A 20,074-nucleotide genomic window follows, 5' to 3' on the forward strand; every position below is an offset into this window, starting at 1 on the left:
ACTCATTTCAGCCGCTTGTATTCGCGATCTCGTTCTTTCGGTCACTACCCATAGCTCATGACCATAGGTGAGGGTAGGAACATAGATCGACCGATAAATTGAGAGCTTTGCCTTATGGCTCAGCTCCTTTTTCACCATGACAGACCGATGCAGAGCCCGCATCACTGCGGACGCCGCACCGATCTGCCTGTCGATCTCACGCTCCATTCTTCCCTCACTCGTGAACAAGAACCCGAGATACTTGAACTCCTTCACTTGAGGCAGGATCTCGCTCCCAACCCTGAGAGGGCACTCCACCCTTCTCCGGCTGAGGACCATGGTCTCGGATTTGGAGGTGCTGATTCCCATCCCAGCCGCTTCACACTCAGCTGCGAACCGATCCAGAGAGAGCTGAAGATCACGGCCTGATGAAGCAAACAGGACAACATCATCTGCAAAAAGCAGTGACCCAATCCTGAGTCCACCAAACCGGACCCCCTCAACACCCTGGCTGCGCCTAGAAATTCTGTCCATAAAAGTTATGAACAGAATCGGTGACAAAGGGCAGCCCTGGCGGAGTCCAACTCTCACTGGAAACGGGTTCGACTTACTGCCGGCAATGCGGACCAAGCTCTGACACCGGTTGTACAGGGACCGAACCGCCCTTATCAGGGGGTCTGGTACTCCATACTCCCGGAGCACCCCCCACAGGATCCCCCGAGGAACACGGTCGAACGCCTTTTCCAAGTCCACAAAACACATGTAGACTGGTTGGGCGAACTCCCATGCACCCTCCAGGACTCTGCTAAGGGTGTAGAGCTGGTCCACTGTTCCGCGACCAGGACGAAAACCACACTGTTCCTCCTGAATCCGAGGTTTGACTATCCGACGGTCCCTCCTCTCCAGAACCCCCGAATAGACTTTTCCAGGGAGGCTGAGGAGTGTGATCCCTCTGTAGTTGGAACACACCCTCCGGTCCCCCTTCTTAAAGAGGGGGACCACCACCCCGGTCTGCCAATCCAGAGGCACTGTCCCTGATGTCCATACAATGTTGCAGAGACGTGTCAACCAAGACAGCCCTACAACATCCAGAGCCTTGAGGAACTCCGGGCGTATCTCATCCACCCCCGGGGCCCTGCCACCAAGGAGTTTTTTGACCACCTCGGTGACCTCAGTCCCAGAGATGGGAAAGCCCACCTCCGAGTCCCCAGGCTCTGCTTCCTCATTGGAAGGCATGTTATTGGGATTGAGGAGGTCTTCGAAGTACTCCCCCCACCGACTCACAACGTCCCAAGTCGAGGTCAGCAGCGCACCATCACCACCATATACAGTGTTGACACTGCACTGCTTCCCCTCCTGAGACGCCGGACGGTGAACCAGAATCTCCTCGAAGCCGTCCGAAAGTCGTTCTCCATGGCCTCCCCAAACTCCTCCCATGCCCGAGTTTTTGCCTCAGCAACCACCGAAGCTGCATTCCACTTGGCCTGCCGGTACCTATTAGCTGCCTCCAGAGTTCCACAGGACAAAAGGGACCGGTAGGACTCCTTCTTCAGCTTGACAGCATCCCTCACCGCCGGTGTCCACCAATGGGTTCGGGGATTGCCGCCACGACAGGCACCGACCACCTTACGGCCACAGCTCCGGTCAGCCGCCTCAACAATAGAGGCACGGAACATGGCCCATTCGGACTCAATGTCCCCCACCTCCCTCGGGACATGGTCGAAGTTCTGCTGGAGGTGGGAGTTGAAGCTACTTCTGACAGGGGGCTCTGCAAGACGTTCCCAGCAGACATGCACAAAACGTTTGGGCCTACCAGGCCTGACCGGCATCCTCCCCCACCATCGAAGCCAACTCACCACCAGGTGGTGATCAGTTGATAGCTCCGCCCCTCTCTTCACCCGAGTGTCCAAGACATGTGGCCGCAAGTCCGACGACACGACCACAAAGTCGATCATCGAACTGAGGCCTAGGGTGTCCTGGTGCCAAGTGCACATATGAACACCCCTATGCTTGAACATGGTGTTTGTTATGGACAATCCGTGATGAGCACAGAAGTCCAATAACAAAACACCACTCGGGTTCTGATCGGGGGGGCCATTCCTCCCAATCACGCCCTTCCAGGTCTCACTGTCATTGCCCACGTGAGCATTGAAGTCCCCAGCAGTACGAGGGAGTCCCCAGAAGGTATGCCCTCTAGCACACCCTCTAGGGACTCCAAAAAGGGTGGGTACTCTGAACTGCTGTTCGGTGCATACGCACAAACAACAGTTAGGACCCGTCCCCCCACCCGAAGGCGGAGGGAGGCTACCCTCTCGTCTACCGGGGTAAACCCCAATGTACAGGCTCCAAGTCGGGGGGCAATAAGTATACCCACACCCGCTCGGCACCTCTCACCGGGGGCAACTCCAGAGTGGTAGAGAGTCCAGCCCCTCTCAAGGAGATTGGTTCCAGAGTCCAAGCTGTGCGTTGAGGTGAGCCCGACTATATCTAGCCGGAACCTCTCAACCTCACGCACAAGCTCAGGCTCCTTCCCCTTCAGAGAGGTGACATTCCACGTCCCAAGAGCCAGCTTCTGTAGCCAAGGATCGGACCGCCAAGGTCCCCGCCTTCGGCCACCACCCAACTCACACTGCACCCGACCTCCTTGGCCCCTCCCATAGGTGGTGAGCCCATGGGAAGGGGGACCCACGTTGCCTCTTCGGGCTGTGCCCGGCCGAGCCCCATGGGTGCAAGCCCGGCCACCAGGCGCTCGCCAATGAGCCCCACCTCCAGGCCTGGCTCCAGAGGGGGGCCCCGGTGACCCGCGTCCGGGCGAGGGAAAACGCCGTCCAAATTTTTTATTTGTCATAGGAGGTCTGTTGAACCGCACTTTGTCTCATCCCTCACCTAGGACCAGTTTGCCTTGGGTGGCCCTACCAGGGGCATAAAGCCCCGGACAACAGAGCTCCTAGGATCATTGGGACACGCAAACCCCTCTACCACGATAAGGTGGCGGTTCGAGGAGGGGTGGTGGTGACACATAATTGCCAAAAAACACAGTTTGTAGGCCAAAAACAAACAGTTCATTGGTATATATGAATCTGCAAACACTGCATTTGTCTCATTTGTTTGGCTTTTGAAGGCAAGCTACCTTTCATTATTATAATCCGTAACTAAAACACACATCATATTGCACTTTGAAGAATGTAATGCTACCTTACAGTTATATATTTATTTAAATACAGGTAATAACTGCCAAAATAATTTTGTAATTCTGAATTTGTACACAGGCATAAGCAATTACAAAATTTGATCACCCACATAAGAAACCTTGAAAACACCAAAACAAAGGTGGTTTAACGGGAGTTCTGAAATAAAAGGATCCACATAAAAATGAAAAGTTTGATTTCAACAACTTTAAAGTTGGTGCAAATGTTTTTAAAAAAAAAAAGTGAGACAGAGTGTCAGAGTTTGTTTTAATTAAAATATCCTTAATTATATACACATTACAAATATAATAATGTTTTAATTTTTATACTTATTATTTATTTTAAGCAGTATTTTCCAGTTACTGGACAGGAAATATCAAAATTAATTTAGAAGGCACATGTTAAGATAAGTGAAGTAGTTTATGATGAACCATTCTTTATAAACCCAATGCTGAAATTGCTGAAGTCTTGTCTTGCGGGATGTGAAAGTATCTCTCTGAAAAAGTCACGTTTCGTCCCAGGCTAAAAAGTGTCATCTCATCCCAGGATTTTTTTTATTATAAATAGAGAGATTTGATATGTTATTTTTGTTGCTTCTGAAAAAGTCACGTTTCGTCCTTGGCTAAAAAGTGTCGTCTCATCCCAGGATTTTTTTTATTATAAATAGAGAGATTTGATATGTTATTTTTGTTGCTGCCCTAGGAATTGCCTACACCTTTTTGTTGCCATAATGAAACACATGACTGGTCAATAATTAGCCAAGTGGTAAGATGAATTGAACATGAGCAAAAGAATTTAATACTGTACAACAAAACAGTACAAAAATGACTACAAAGACACTCAAGTGTGTAAAGCTACTAACAAGACCATTGTTTTGTAACTCCAGGAGCAAACACTGTGTAACAGAATTCTTACGAGACATACTGAAGACTTATTTATATATATAAAAAAAAACAAAAAAAAAACGGTTTAGCACATTGTTTAGTGCTGCTATTTTGCTCAACATTTCTCAGTCCAAGTCTTAAGTCTCTCCACATTTCTCACCAAAAGTATTGTTATTTATATTTTGCAAGTTCCTCGTATGTTTGTGTGTTTGTTTCTTAGTATTCTAGCTTTCACTTCAGCCATTCTACCAAAACACCTATGATGTCTTAAATTTTTCTAAATGTTTACAGCTGTCTATTCATGAGTGACTGCATATACAATGAAGTGGTTCTTTGTTGAGATTGGTCTCTCATCTTTGTCCAAAGCAAACAATATCTTTTATGTCAGATGGTCTTAACTTAATACACTCAGAAAAGTTAATTTAAATATAAATATTTTGCAGTAGCATTACTAGAATTCCATCCTGGGCAGGCATTTGGTTATGCTAATACTTAAAGAAGTCAGGCACAATTCTAAACCTCTGCAATGAAGAACACATGTAACATGAAAAAATTCTAGTAAAACACTCAATTTATTACACAAGCAGTACCAAGTATTTAGTACCAAGTATTTATGTCTCATTGTAAAATTACCTTGCACTGCAGTGACTTTTCTCCAGAAGAGAATTCTATAGTATCGGCCCTAAAATTGATAGAAAGAACTAAAGCAGTGGCAACTCAAAGTGTTATGGACTAAATCTAACAATAAAACATTTGACAGTCATCTATTGACGTAATTCTGTATTACAGTTCCCAAACTTATTTTGTGAAAAGCATTTATGTGAAAAAATACGAAAAGTTCAAATTTCTTTTCAGTTAGTGATCCATAATAATCTGTTAGCCATGAAGATATTTCTTATAAAATTCTGTAGCGTAGCCATCATGGCCTGCTGCTTTCCCGCCTTGAAGTGACTTTATAGCATCTAGTAATTCTGATAGCGCCAGAGGTTTATCCAGTTCCTCCGCACTAAAAGTATCTGTGGTAGCTGTAATGTATTCAGAAATGCATTAGATTGTGTGTTGTCTTCTTTAAACTCAGTAGAATATAAGGATTTATAGTAGTCTCTAAATGTGTGCCTTATATTTTTATGGTCAATGATTTCGTCTCATTTCGTGTTGGTGATTACTGGGATTGCATTGCAAACTTCTTGCTTGTGGATTTGTTGAGCTAAAAGCTTATTAGCTTTCTCTCCGTGTTCATAGTAATTATGTCTGGATTTATAAATTAGTTGTTCAGTTTCTTTAGTTGTCAAGAGGTTGAGTTCTGAATGCAGAGCCAGCCTTTTCCTATGTAGAGCCTCGCTTGGAAGCCTGGCATGTTCTTCATCTATTCTAGTAATTTTGCTTTTTAGTTCTGATACTTTCTTGGTTTCTAATTTATTCCTGTGGGAAAGATGTGAAATAATCTGTCCTCTTAAGAAGGCCTTTAGAGTTTCCCCAGAGTATTCCTGCAGAAATCTCTGAGGATGTATTTGTCTCTAGGAAGAAACTGATTTGTTTGGATATAAATTCTGTATAGTTCTCGCCTGCTAATAGAAGCGGGTTAAGACGCCATCTACGAGGTGAGTGTGTGGGGCATAGTGACTTTATTTCCAAGATCAGAGGTGCATGGTTGGAAATAACAATAGCATCGTACTTGCAAGATTTAATCGTAGGCAAGAAATTATCTATAAAGAAATAATCTATTCTTAAATAGCAATGATATACTGGTGAGTAGAAAGAATATGTTCTAGAGTTTTGGTTTAGAAACCTCCAGGGGTCTGATAAGTTGTGGTCAGTTACAAACTGTAATTAATTAACACAATTCTTGACATCCCTACAGACAAGTTAATTAACAAAAAACAACATTTACTAATCTGTTTTTTTTTTTTTTTTACAAAAATTTACAAAAAAACAAAAAAAATATGTCACTGGATGTATGGGAGTAAGCTTAAAGGACATCATCATTAATCAAAATAAGAAGGGATTACATTACAAATTAAATTACGTCACTCTCTTGTTCTGTTTGGAAATTTAGGATACACAGAATGGAGTCAGGATACTCAAAAATGTCAAGGAGGAGTTCTCACATGATTCTATTCAGTTCAGGAAATGTATTTTTATAATCCTGTACAAATCTCCACGCTGTAGAGAGATCCACATTAAGAACCAATTTTTATTTTAGCAATATTGCTCTTTCTTTAAGAATATCACTGTGCTAGTTCACTCTGATCTGTGGTGTGCTGGCAAACTTCTGAAGTGGATTTAGGAAAATGAGCTTAAGAGTCTGAATCTGGCAGGCAACATGATGCAGCTATCATCAGATGCATATTTATTTTAGAAAATCAAATTTTCACTTCAACAGTGGCCCTAAGAAGGATTTTAAACTAGACCTTTTCAGAGACTGATTCAGAATAGCAGTGTAGCTAACAGAATTACTGTGTGCAACAACAGAGAAAACAACACAGTTAAGAAGTTGCATGTTTATAGCAATTCTGCTTTTAATGGAATTTGAATTCAAACAAACTGGAAAACTTTCCTCTCAGAAGGCATAACGGCACATCTCTTTTAAAGCCTCAAGCAGAGTCACCACAAATCTCTCAAGCAGTACACAGTTCTATAGATCCATCCATCCATTGCCCAACCCGCTATATCCTAACTACAGGGTCACGGGGGTCTGCTAGAGTCAATCTCAGCCAACACAGGGCGCAAGGCAGGGAACAAACCCTGGGCAGGGCCCCAGCCCACTGCAGAGTTCTATAGATTGCAGAATCAAATTGGCTAGTTTTATAGAACACAGTAAAAACATATGTTCCAATTTTTTTATGCCTTTTAATCTGTGGAAAAAGAGTAGAGTGCAAGCTGGTGGTTACAGCAGTGCACATAAGGTATGTTCTTATATTTTTTTTTTAGCAGAGCCTCCACAGAACCCTTCATTGAACTCATTACAGAAGCATCGTCATCATAACGGTGTGACACTATATATTATATTCCCAGCATTGTATCCAGACTTTGTTTACAAAGGTATTCAGCATCAGGATTACTATGATGAAGCAAACCAATCAGATATACCTCTGCAACAGACTTGCAGACAAATCAGATCATGACTGACAATCAAACTTTCCACTTTACAACAATCACTGGGACCATCACTTTTAAGAAGACTCCTGAGTGAGTGTGCATACGCATACTTGCCTCTGATTTAGGACTAGTTTTGAGGAGTACTGATAATTTAATTTTGAATGTCATTCACTGTGTATTTTGCATTGTCAGGACATGTTTTTATGATATACACAAAATTTGGGTCTTTTTGAATGGCGTACTCAGAAAGCTTCAGCAACTCAGTTTCATCTCTTTCTCCCTGACCATAATGCCCATGGAAAACAATTTTGTTTATTGGCAGAAACAGAATGACCTTACCAATGCTTTTCACATAATGTATGTTTTTTTCTGCTTGGCACTGAGAAGACTTGTGATAGTACTGCCAATAGCCTGACTGTGATGATATTCTTGTCAAGCAGACAGCCTGCACAGTAGAGACACTGGTCACATCCTTCTTGAAACCACTGTCTTGATGAAAGGCACACTTCCAATTTATGAAAGCACACTTGGTGAATATGCTGTATCCCTATTGCCGCCACCATCACTAATCCTAAAACAAAACTTACATTAGTTAAAACTGGTACCAGCTCATACTAGAACTCCAAAAACAAAACTTACATTAGTTAAAACCGGTACCAGCTCATACTAGAACTCCACCTACTCTGGCCAAACACACATTTAGAGCAACTTCTGAAAACAGGATGGAATAGTGCTATAATTAGTCAGGACCCAGTCTCTGACTGTGGAAATGCTAGCTAGTCTGTTAGAGGCAGGTGGCATGGTTGTAGCTGATGGACCTGGTTCAATTTCAGGGGTCTCTAACACTGAGGCAGGACAAAGCACAATCTCACCTGAAGTGGTGGCTTTGTTAAAACCAGCAGCAGTAAGCTCTATGGTTGCGTCAGACCAGTTTTGAATATGCCAGCAGTGCATGCTTAAAATAAACAGGAATGGAAAAATGATAAAAAAAAAAAACACACAAGAAAAGCTGCACCTGGCAGTGTGTATACCATACCTAAACAACTACTGTATGTAAACTACCTTTACTGCAAACTAGCAAGCAAGCTAGCAGCTGAGCATGCAGCACTGTTCAATACTTGTGTTAATTCAGCTGTTACTGTAAACTAGCCAATTTAAGAATAATGAGCAGACATCTAAGTTAGAGAAAGAAGGTAAATAATTATTTATAAATTCCTCTTTATTTTTTCATAGACTAGGGGGCTTCGCTAGCCAACCCCCGTGTTTGGTTTTCCAGATACACACATAAGATTTTTTTTTCTTTGAATTGTTACTATTTCATTAGTTTCACTTTTATTTCAGAACTTCTGCAAAAACAATATTTGTAATCTTGCAAGTCCCAATATGCTGAATCTTTTTAATGAGGTCAGGATAGGTTTCTCTGTTTGGAATTTCAGCATAGACAAAACGATCTACATCATCAGCAGTTAATAATTTTTTTTTTTTTTTACAAAGTAAAAAAGTAAGTAGAATTCTGCATTGGACTCCTGTCTGTAAAGTCGTGCTATTTTCCTCTCACAGTTCCAAAAGTACATGGGGTTACCAAGGTGATACCCCAGCTTTTGTCTAGGTTTTTGTACAAGGGCTAGACAGAATGTTTTTGACTCCTTGGGTAAATGTAGTTTTTAAAATAAGCAGACAGATAAATATATATACATGAACAAAGTAACCAATAAATGCATGTGCGGTAAACTCCGTTTTTGAAATTCTCAAGATTCTTTGTCACATGCATAGTTATACAGGACAACAAGCAGTGAAATGCATTCTGATCCGCTTAACAAAAACTGTGCAAAGTTAGAAGAATATCAGTTAGATTAACAAAAAGTCATAGATTGAAAGGTAACAGTATAGTAGAACATAATAAATAAGTACAATTATGTGAATAAAGTAGAATTAAGTGTTAAGGTGCAATAGTGTAGTAATTATTGTGCAAAACCAAAGTTAGACTGGTGCATAGTTAAATGAGGCAGTTTGTTTGTTTGCGTTACTGCGATCTTTACTTTCTTTTTTTATATTTTCTAATTTTCCTACTTTCATATCTTTTAACTTTCTCCACATGTGTATAGCGCTGTTTTTTTTTTTTTTTTTTGAGCCTTTCTAATTTCCCTGGTTTCATAGTCTCTAACCTGCTCTGCATGTGTTTAGCGTCAACGTTTGTAAATATCTTTATGAAGTTCTTTCTTTTACTCATTGTCTTTTAATTCTGAGCTGGATTGGACGTGCTTTTTTTCAATTCCACTTGTTCCGGGCTGATAATTACTTCCCTTATTTTCTGAATTTGCACCTCGATTATTCTTTTTTGCTCTTTTTTCTGTGCAACGCATTTGAGTCTCTTTTTTCCGCGCTGCTTTCTTCTTCGCTTAGATGTCGACATTTAATTTATAATGTACCTTATACGCTTTACATGCGCTGAAAGCCCTGGATCTGTGTGTGCTCAAATCCTTCACAAGACTGAATGTTTTGCTGCCTATTGTCCTATTTGATAGATTGTAAGTAGGGCGTGTCTTTGGTCTAGCGGGTAGATTGTAAGTAGGGTGTGTCTTTGGTCTCGCAGGTTTTTAAAATGTCTTACGAGAAGATCACGTATCGTAGACTTGCTTTTTGCTTTCCAGGACAGGATTTCTTTTTATAATAGATAGACAAGAATTATTTAAAAACAAAGGTAAAAACACAAGATAAGATAAAACTTTTTTACTGATTTTTCATTGGATGGACATTGCTCACCGCCCCCCACTGTAGCCACAACACTAATATTTAGAAGATCTGAGAAAACAAAGAAAAAGTCTATAAAGGTACATGTATAAATTCATCTAACCCTGTATGTACAGTTTCTGCATTAAGTTTTATTTCTGTGTGTTGCTGTTATTTTTATATTTTACTTATGCATCTATAAATGTATACATGCTATGATCTTTTAAATACAAGTGACCCAAAGAATAAGCTGTATATATTACATTATCAATTTACTTGTAATAAAAATGAAATGGGGCACTTGTCGACATTGTTATCCTAAGAATATCAGAGTTTACAGAAAAATGCCACTGATTATTTTTCTTAGACCGATAGAACATTAAAATGCACAACAGATACTACTATAAACTGTTATTTTGTAATTTTTAATTCTTATTTTGCTAGATCAAATTTTACAAATTGCCTTCAAAAATAAAACTCCATGGTATTTCCTCTACAAACAAAGCATTACATGTTTTAACTATAGAATATATAAGTTTTGTGCTTCCCTTAAAAATAAACAACAGATACTAATCCTCAGTCATCTTGTACTGATTCAGAAGAGACGACAGTTGTTAAAAATAAGATGTAAATTACAAATCTAAAAATTAAGTTTAAAAATATTTAACAAACACTGAATATGACTTCTTGTCGCCCTAGTAACAAGTGAAAAGACACCAAAAAAAGCACTGCAATAAAGGTATGTTTTTTTAAGCAACACGTTCAGTGTCAAGGTTATAGGATAAAATTTTCTCTAGTGATTGTTATCGAAAATTTTCAGAAGCAATGCCTTGGGATTGCAGCACTGCTCTGAACATTTTTCAATTTCTCCCTGAATTTGTGAAGGCAGCTGCAATCAATTTTATAAGATGGGAAAAAGAACTGGGACAAAAGAAATTGATGGCTGAGATTGTTCCCTGCAGGGCTACATGAACAGATCTATTTTTAGAACTATTCTCTCACCCTCAGCTTACAGCCAGGCGTGAAGTGAATATAATATTAAGAACAAACTATTCTGGCTGACTGAGCAAGAAGAAACAAAAAAGCAAAAAAAGCAAACTGAAAGAAAATGTTTAGACGCATCAATTTCTCTAAAGCATAAGTAAGCAAAAATGTAATTATTAAGTTTTATTAAAATTACAGGCATACAATTAAATAAAAATCTGGTAAACACTGCTTTTTCAACAACTTTAAAATACTGAAAAAAAACAAACAAAAACATATAATTAATAACAACAACAATTTTACCATTTCAGTCAAACTCATTCCAAGTTTTAACAGTGCAAGAAAAAGGAAAGAACAGGTACTTAATAGTACTTATTTATAATCATCATGTAGATTATTTGGGGGGAAAAAAAATCACATGTTGGATACTTTGTAGTGAATGCATAGAGATCAAACATCCATCTATAATCCAGTTACAGTTTATTAGACATTAATGAAATTTTGAAGCTGTAGAAGTTATAGGATGTCAAATATATAATTGTCAAGGGGAACTTACAAAATGTACATATTTCAAAAGAACACTGAGATATTCTGTCTTTTTTCAGATTTTATATACTTTGTTTAAATCTATATTTCAATTTTAGGTAACAAATATTTTATATAGAAACATTTAATTACTAATAAAACCAGCTCTGATACTTAAAATTTAATTTTGCCCCTCAATGTCAAACTGTACTTTACAGTAATGCACATTCAATGACAAAAGCACATCACTTTTTGACTGTCTTTAAACACAGTATAACTTGATAATATGTCTGCAGTACCTTACTGGGTGTTAATTGTTTTGAGAACTGAGATCCACATTTTACGTTACTTACGGTAATAAATGTAGATTTGTAGAGCCTGTGACTACCACATACAACTGAAAACCAGGTAGCTAGTGCTAGTGGAGCACCTGCTAATATCACCTGCCATTTTGACAGTTCTCACTGAGAGCACAGTCAAAATCAGGAGTACAGATTTGTAAGCAAAAAAGATTTCTGAATGTAACAATAAGATGTGATGCAGTGATAAGATATGTGAGTACAAATGCTTTTTTCAGTATTATAATGATATTTGTGCAGGTGAATTTGTAATTTATTAATGGAAGTAACAGAATTGCAAATAACTTACAGCTCCCTCAACTCCTACCAATCTATATAATGCAAAACACATTTTTACCAGCAAGAATTATTTTACTTTTTTATATTCATTTAACTCATTGTGTAATGTATGTACATTGCAATCTTACACACTACAGAAACTTTTTCTTGCCATTGTAAAACAACAACAAAAAAAAAAAAAAAAAACACAAAAAACATGCATTCTGCTTTCTGACTTAAACCTGTGCAAATCAATTCAACAGATAAAATCTCAGAAGTAAATATATAGGAGTGCTAATTTGTAATACCACATTCTAAAACTAATGAAATGAACATTTGACATATTCAATGTTTTGTTCTTTCCTTTTGCCTTAGCTAGATTAGTATAAGGGAAATAGCATCTCTTAGTTGGAATTTGCTGATTCAATTGCATGAATAACAAAACAGAAAAAAAACAAGAAAAACTCATGTTGTTTATTGCCTTCCATTCAACTGAATGTTTTACTCAAAATATTGTCATCTTTGGATATTCTTCCTCTCTAAAATACATATAAACAAAAAGTAATAAGAGGTAATTCAAGGATATTATAGCTAGGAATGTTTGGTCAATCACCAATATATTAAAAGTATTAAATCCAAAACAAAGCAACATGATTAAAATTAAATGTAATTACATATTGGAGGGTTTAATTCTAAAAATCTCCAAGTTTTTTGCTACAATGTTTCAGGTCAGCATAGAGGCTTGCCATGATGTATATAAATTAGTAAAAAATCTTATTAATTTATGTTGTCTAAATAACCTGTAAAGGTTGTAGGTAAAGTTGTTATATTGAAAATTACAAACAGAATTATCAATAACATGTACATAGCAACCACTTTAAACATGAGAAAACACTACAGTCCATGTAAAAGGCTATCTTTGGCTGAATTAATGCTTCCTTGTGTCTTGTGAGTTACAATGCAAATTCTGACTTTCATCTCCCCAAAAAAGAATGCAGTTTAATGAAGTGACTTTATATACAGTATCGCTTCATATTTCACTTGTGCATATTTTAATACATAGTTCCCAGAATACCGGCAGTTTAAAAGACTTCATTAAGCATTTAGCACTGGATAAGCTAATAACATCAGCTTCTAAAATAATGACCTTTACCACTTACACATTAGTTCTACCTTTATCATCCTTTATTATCTTTCAGAATAGTTGTGACATTAACTACTTGAAACATAAATGTCAAATATGCTTCTAATATAAATATGCATGTACAAATTAAGATAAAACTATTTCACAGTAGTTGCTGATTTAAAAATATTCCCTAAAAACTAAAGCATAAATTCATCTATTTCATTTAATTTGTAATAGCCGCATTTTTCGGGTCAAGTTACTAAAGACTACGCTTCTCAAAGAATTTCTTCTCAGTATTAAGTAATTAACTTTGCTGTCCAACATTCAGTATTTATATGCCATTCTTTTACCCACATTTTTATTCTCTTTCATTATGTTCTTAAATTTTTATACCAAGTTCTACAGTTATTTCCTCATTCCACAGCTTTCCCAATTTGGATCCACATTAAATGTTACAGGATTTTGGGGAGCTGGACCAATTATAGAAACAACTGGATACAGGGTCAACCAAATTATATAGCCTCTTAGTTACTAGGAACAAGTCTGACATGGCCTGTAGTATACACAATGTTAATATAACTTTTCAGTGTATTTTTTATCAATATACAGTATTTAAGATTAATACAATATAAAAGACAAATGAAATTATCAGGAAAACAGATCTGCCAATTGACTTTTACAAGATGTGGCAGGTGACTTTCATGCTCATTTCTCAATGATACAAGTCCAGCTTGAAAAAGGAAACATAAAAAAAAACCAAATTGCTTCAATAGCTTTTTTGAAAGAATGATTTTAGACAACCATTCATAGAACAAGCTTTTTGGTCAATAGTCACATTACAAATCACGTAAAGCAAAAAACTAACAGTTTATGACCTAAATAACCTTATTTCTAATTGTCAAGTAGAAGAAAATGTGTCATGGTTTGAAGCTGATTTTCTGACCCTAGAATTGAGTCACTGGCCTTAATTAAAGAAGCTATATAGTCACACCAAATAATTAGGTAAAGAAAATCATGCAAAGATGAAGATGGGTCCTTCAGCAGGACAACCATTCTACAAATCACCAAGAAAAAGGTTAAGGAGAAAATATTTTGTATTCTGGAATGCACAATCAAAATCTTATTTTACCACAATTCATGTAACAAAGTTTCTTGACGTTTACTGGTATTTGCTTTGCTGAAACAAAGGTATGCAAAAGGTCCCCAACCATTAATGTCACAGTGTTTTTCTTTAAGACAAAATATGTTGGTGAATTAAAGTATTCACTTTCTTTTGCAGTGCAGTTAGTGACTTTCTATTAAATAAGCACTTTTTAAAATAATAAAACTATATAATTTGTGAAAGTGTTAGTTGTTTGGTTTTTCAATGACATAGTACTATGTATTAATTACACATATTAAGAATATGCATTTGCTTTGTCTATAAAATGTAAACTCTGTAATTTACATTAATATCACATTCTATTCGGTTTTCATTTTATTCTACCAACAAGATGTCAATAATACATCCTGTGATGCACATTTCATTGTCAATCATTATTTTTCTGGGCACATCATACTGTTTACTTTCTGACATGTATTATATTTTATCATGTACTTAAATTATTTCTTAATACAGGTTTGTCATATTACTTGAATACTTTTTCATTTGTTTAAGTTCATACATTCATGTGCTCTGTGAAATGTGCTCAAAAAAAATCATATTATATATATATATATATATATATATATATATATATATATATATATATATATATATATATATATATATATATATAATATATATATAAAATTAAAATTTAATTATATATGGCAGGGCACAGTGGTGGAATCAATAGTCATGTGGCAAAGTTTTAATGACCCGGGTGTGACTACTTTAATCTTGGCCATTATTAGTGACCTTTTACAAGTTATCCTACAATATCATATCTGCACAAGGATTCTGTAAGCAAATGCTTCTCTAACACCCAAATGACGTTCTTTTTTTTAAATGGCAAATTTCAATTGGTTTGTTATAAGTGTGAGTGAAAATGTGTAAAAGTATGAAAAAAAACAAATAATCAGATGAAACAAGCAAATTTGGAAAAATGGAGTACATTTACTAGATATCATACAAATGCATCCAATCTGACACACACACATCTCATATTACAAAAACAGAAAATAATAATTAAATAATAGTGAAGAAACTGATTCAATTCAAATAATGGAAGGGAATGCAGTAGCTGAAAAAGAGACCGGTTCACTGTGAGAATCATAGCCCTCTCAAACAGTGCTCCGGCCCCGGGTCCAGCCACTCAGGTAGTTATTGTAGTAGGAAGATCTCAGCTTTCAACACTGAATAATATTTTCTTAACAGACATATCGGCATGAAAAAAAACACTTGGTAAAAGGTAGACAAACACACAGAATCAAGACAAATACTGGCAAAAAACTGGTTAGCCCTCATGAGACTTTTATTTTAGCAATCCTTTAAGAATCATTTTAACATATGTTTACCAGGCTAAGTGATTAAAAAAACATTTCTCACGTGGTATGCTTAAAAATAGATAATCAGACATGTGTCTTTTCTTCTAATAGGTACTGCAGTTTAAGAGTTTTACATGTTTTCTTATGGAGACATTTGCTGATTGGAAGAAGTCAACCCACTTGCTGCAAATTGTGTCAACAGTGCTTCTTTATCAGTAACATTCTTCACTTTGGTCTCCAAAAAGACACTATCTTTCTTGTAACATACTTTTTCCATTATTAGTAAAATATATAAACTAGAAAGGTGCAGTCTACAGTTTCACTAAATTGTTTATGCCTCACAGACTATAATAAATATTAAAAAAAACACTTGAGGAAAGCAGATATAAAAAGGATCTGTTCAAAATATTTTACATTTCCAGATATTTTTGATAACATATTTTGTCAATCATTATTGTGAGAAATATTTGACAAGAGATTTTAAAATTTATAGACCATGTTTAAGCTACAAATACTGTATCTAACTACTATCAGACCATAAATATAACATAACCTAAGAAAATAAAATTTGGAAAAAATAATTATTAACAAGCAGTTTAAAATTTAGTATGAAAAAATGTACCTTCACATAATGTAGTGTTTTTAACTATTAATATGCAAGCTTTACTTCAACACATACACCATTCGGAAAAGAGCAAACTTTGTTAACTTACCTGCCTGCTGTGTGGTGTGTAGTACAGGCTGGTTTTGCTGTGTGTTGTAGTGGACTGGTGTAACTGGGCGATACTGCTGGTTGGAGTGCGAATACTGATTAGGCGTACAGTAACAAGTAGGCATCTGAAACATAAGGATATCTGGTAAAAACAACAGTATAAAAGCTTGTACTAAAATCATAAAGATAATGCAATGAAAACAGTATTGTTTTACAAAATGTAGTCACTATAGTTTGATGATGACACAATGAAGAAAAAAACAATGGGCGAAATTTAATCATAGTAAACTGCTTTATTATACTACATGTAGAATAATCTTGGAAAAACATAATAAAAATTTATTTTAAAAACCAAACAATGGTCAAAAAGCAGGAATAATGCAATGATCCACTAAATGTTTTCCAAAACAATATTTGATGATGACAAAATGATGAAAAAACAATGGGCTAAATTTAATCTTAGTAAACTGCTTTATTATACCACATGTAGAAAAATCCTGAAAAAAATAAATATTTATTTTAAAAAATAAACAGTGGTCAAAAAGCAGGAATAATACTAAGATCCACTAAATATTTTCCAAATATTTCCGATATATAAAATAATGATTAAATACACTTAAAATACAAAAACGATATAACAAAACATCTCATCTCTAAAACACCAAATTAACTTGAACAGTGAAACACTAAAATAGAAATTACACTATTTATGACAAACATGTATGACTTTTGTTGAAATTCTAGAATTATGTTCACAATGTACATCAGCATATTGCATTTCAGTAGTATTTTTCCCAAATTTTTCCATTGACGTCGCTTTCATCCCTTTATCACTCATTAATAAGGTATCTCAGAGCTCTTTTACTACGAAGCCCTTAATTCATACTGCATGTCAGAATGAAAACCAAGCTATAAACTCCAAGAAACTCTCTTTAGACCTTCCCAATCAAATATTGGTGAGGCATAGATCAGGGCAAGGGTATTAAACCATAAGTAAAGCTTTGAGTGTTCCCAGGAAAACAGTGGCATCAATAAATGGAAAAAGTTTGACTCACCAGGACTCTTACTAGAGCTGGTTGTTCAGCCAAACTGAGTAATTGGGTGAGACTGGCCTTGGTCAGTTGGGTGACCCAAGATATGGGAGGTATTTTCTGCAAAAATTAAAATGAAAACTAAAAAATGAAAATGCAATCTCTATTTTGCAATTTCATTTTCAACGACTGCACGCAAAAAGGTACAAAGCCCCGGTCATTGACAACTAAAAAAGATGAAAATAGCTTTTCACTTTTCATTTTTGTTTGGTTCAGACTGAAAATGAAATTGCAAATGGGGTTATTTCATTTTAATTTTTGCAGCATTGTTGCACACAGACTTTGAAAACGAAATTACAAGTGGGGTTATTTAATTTTCATTTTAACTTTTGCAGCATTTTTACATGGAGACTTTGAAAATTAAATTGCAAAAGAGAGATTGCATTTTCATTTTCTTTTTAAAAAAAAATACCTCCCATAACTAAGAATCCACTAACAGAGTTTTAGAAGTCCTCTGCTTAGATGGGAGAACCTGTCAGAAGGACGGACGACCATCTGAGCAGGACTAACTGTGTGTTTAGTTTAAAGTGGCTAGACAGAACAACTGCTGAGATAAAGGCATAAGAAGGCATTTAAATGATTCTGAGAGCATGAGGAAAAAGATTCCCTGGTCTGCTGAAGCAAAAATTGAACTCCAAGCACTACATCAGGCGAAGACCAGGCACTGCCAATAACCTGCCTAATACAATCCCTACAGTGAAGCATGGTTGTGGTAGTAACATGCTATGGGGGTGCTTCTCAATGTCAGGGACATGGAGACTAGTCAGAGTTGAAGTATGAATGCAGTCAAACACAAAGGGGTTCTTGAAGAAAATCTTCTCCAGAGTGCATATGACCTTAAACTGGGTTGATAGTTCACCTTTCAGCATGATAATAACTTGAAGCACAAAAACAATAGTAAATTTTATTTATACTGCACTTTTTCCATGCTCAAAGTGCTTAAGTATAAAGCCAAGACAATGCTGGAGGAGCTTTGGGAAAAGTCTCTGAATGTCCATGAGTTGTCTAGCCAAAGCCCACACTTACACCTCATAGACCATGTATAGAGGGACTTGAATATGGCCGTTTACAGAAGCTACCCATCCAATTTAACGGAGCGTGGAAAAATCTGCCAAGAAGATAAACTGCCCAACTCCAGGTGTACAGAGCTTGTAGAGACCTACCCAGAAGACTCAAAGTTGTAACTGCTGCCAAAAGGCCTACTACAAAGTACTTAACGAAGGGTCTGAATACTTGTATGAGTAAGAGATTTCAGTTTTGGTTTTAACAAATCTGCAGAATTTTCTGAAAGCATGTTTACACTTTGTAATTATGAGTTTATGAGTATAGATTCATGGACAAATTTTTCCATTTAAAATTAAATCTACAACACAATAAACAATGTAGAAAGTGAAGGAGGCAAAATCTGTCTGAATCCATTACATGTTTATAATAATTAGAATCTAGTCCAGTATTAAAAGAGAGAGAGAGAGAGAGAAGAAGGGAGATGAGAAAATTAGTGCTCTGCCAAAAACATTTAGCATTCTTCCATTCTGGGTGCTGGTGGGAAAAAAAAAAGATAAAAACCCTCAAAAGTATTCATTCAAACAGCTGCACTGTACATAATGGGATCCTCAGTATAGGAGAACCATATTGTTGATATTCTCATCCTTTTTTCCTGCACAGTGTGCATCTATCCCAAACACAAAACACGTGCACGTAGGGCTGTTTTTAATATCTAGGGAAGACTATTTGCCTAAATATGTAAAATTTACATATTCTAATGTATATGCAGGTTTTTCTCCTATACCAAAAAGATCTGTATGTTAGACTAACTGATGAGTCTAAACTTGCCCCTGATTGAGATGTAAATTATCTGATGTGCTCCCATCAAGGATTTGCTTCTGCCTTGTGTTCTATGGTGCTGGGCTAGACTCTTAGCCTGCTGTGATCCTAAAATAGGATTAAGCAGGCACAGTAAATGGATGGCTGGAAAAAAAGACAACAAACATCATATAATTTTGTTTTGATGTGGTCATGACTAAGCAGTGGCAAAAAAGAAAAACAAACTAGTCCCTTTCATACTAACCACACAACCCAAACCCTTAACACTAACCCTACCCCATACCCCCACCAAAAATAGGTCTCTAATGACTGTGTACTTGGCCATTATTTCCAAGGCCTGAAAAATGTGACTTTGTTAGAAGCTGGGAGTTTGGGGGAGTGTGAGTAAGGCTAGGTAAATATAAACTTTCATTTTTAACAACCACTGTGCTGACAATTTCAAATAAAATAAACCATTTCGAAAACTAACCTTCTGATTTATGAAAATACTGGAAATAGCAATGAATATATACATTACCTGCTGCATATATCCTTGCTGCTGAACAACTTGCTGATTCACAGGAGGGCCAGTTGAACAGTATGTTGGAGCAGGAACAGGTTGTCCCGGTTGAGCTACAATGTATCCTGCTTGCTGAGGAGGCTGAAGAACTACTGATGAGGGGAACATGGCAGTGTGTCCATCAGAAGCATCACTGGAAGGCTGCCTGGCAATGCTCAATTGACTGAATTGCACACCAAGGTTATCTTGCTGGTTATTAGAAAGAAATCAACTTTAAAATGATGGCTCAAAATTCAAATCTATTAATAAAAATCAATCTTAAGAGTAATTCTACAATGAAAATCTTA

At 36.8% G+C, this 20,074-nt stretch overlaps 1 protein-coding gene across 1 annotated transcript in view; it reads right to left on the minus strand.

Moving 5' to 3' along the window:
- Positions 1–20,074, minus strand: part of LOC114655504 (R3H domain-containing protein 1) — a 176,599-nt gene that overhangs the window by 80,986 nt on the left and 75,539 nt on the right. Inside the window, exons 18-19 of the mRNA XM_051930563.1 lie at positions 19,746–19,976; positions 16,315–16,438 (exon numbers count right to left, since the gene is read on the minus strand). Coding sequence (XP_051786523.1) covers positions 16,315–16,438; positions 19,746–19,976 — 355 coding nt within the window. The remainder of the gene's footprint in view (positions 1–16,314; positions 16,439–19,745; positions 19,977–20,074) is intronic.

This window comes from Erpetoichthys calabaricus, chromosome 8 (assembly GCF_900747795.2).
Source record: "Erpetoichthys calabaricus chromosome 8, fErpCal1.3, whole genome shotgun sequence".
NCBI lineage: Eukaryota > Metazoa > Chordata > Cladistia > Polypteriformes > Polypteridae > Erpetoichthys > Erpetoichthys calabaricus.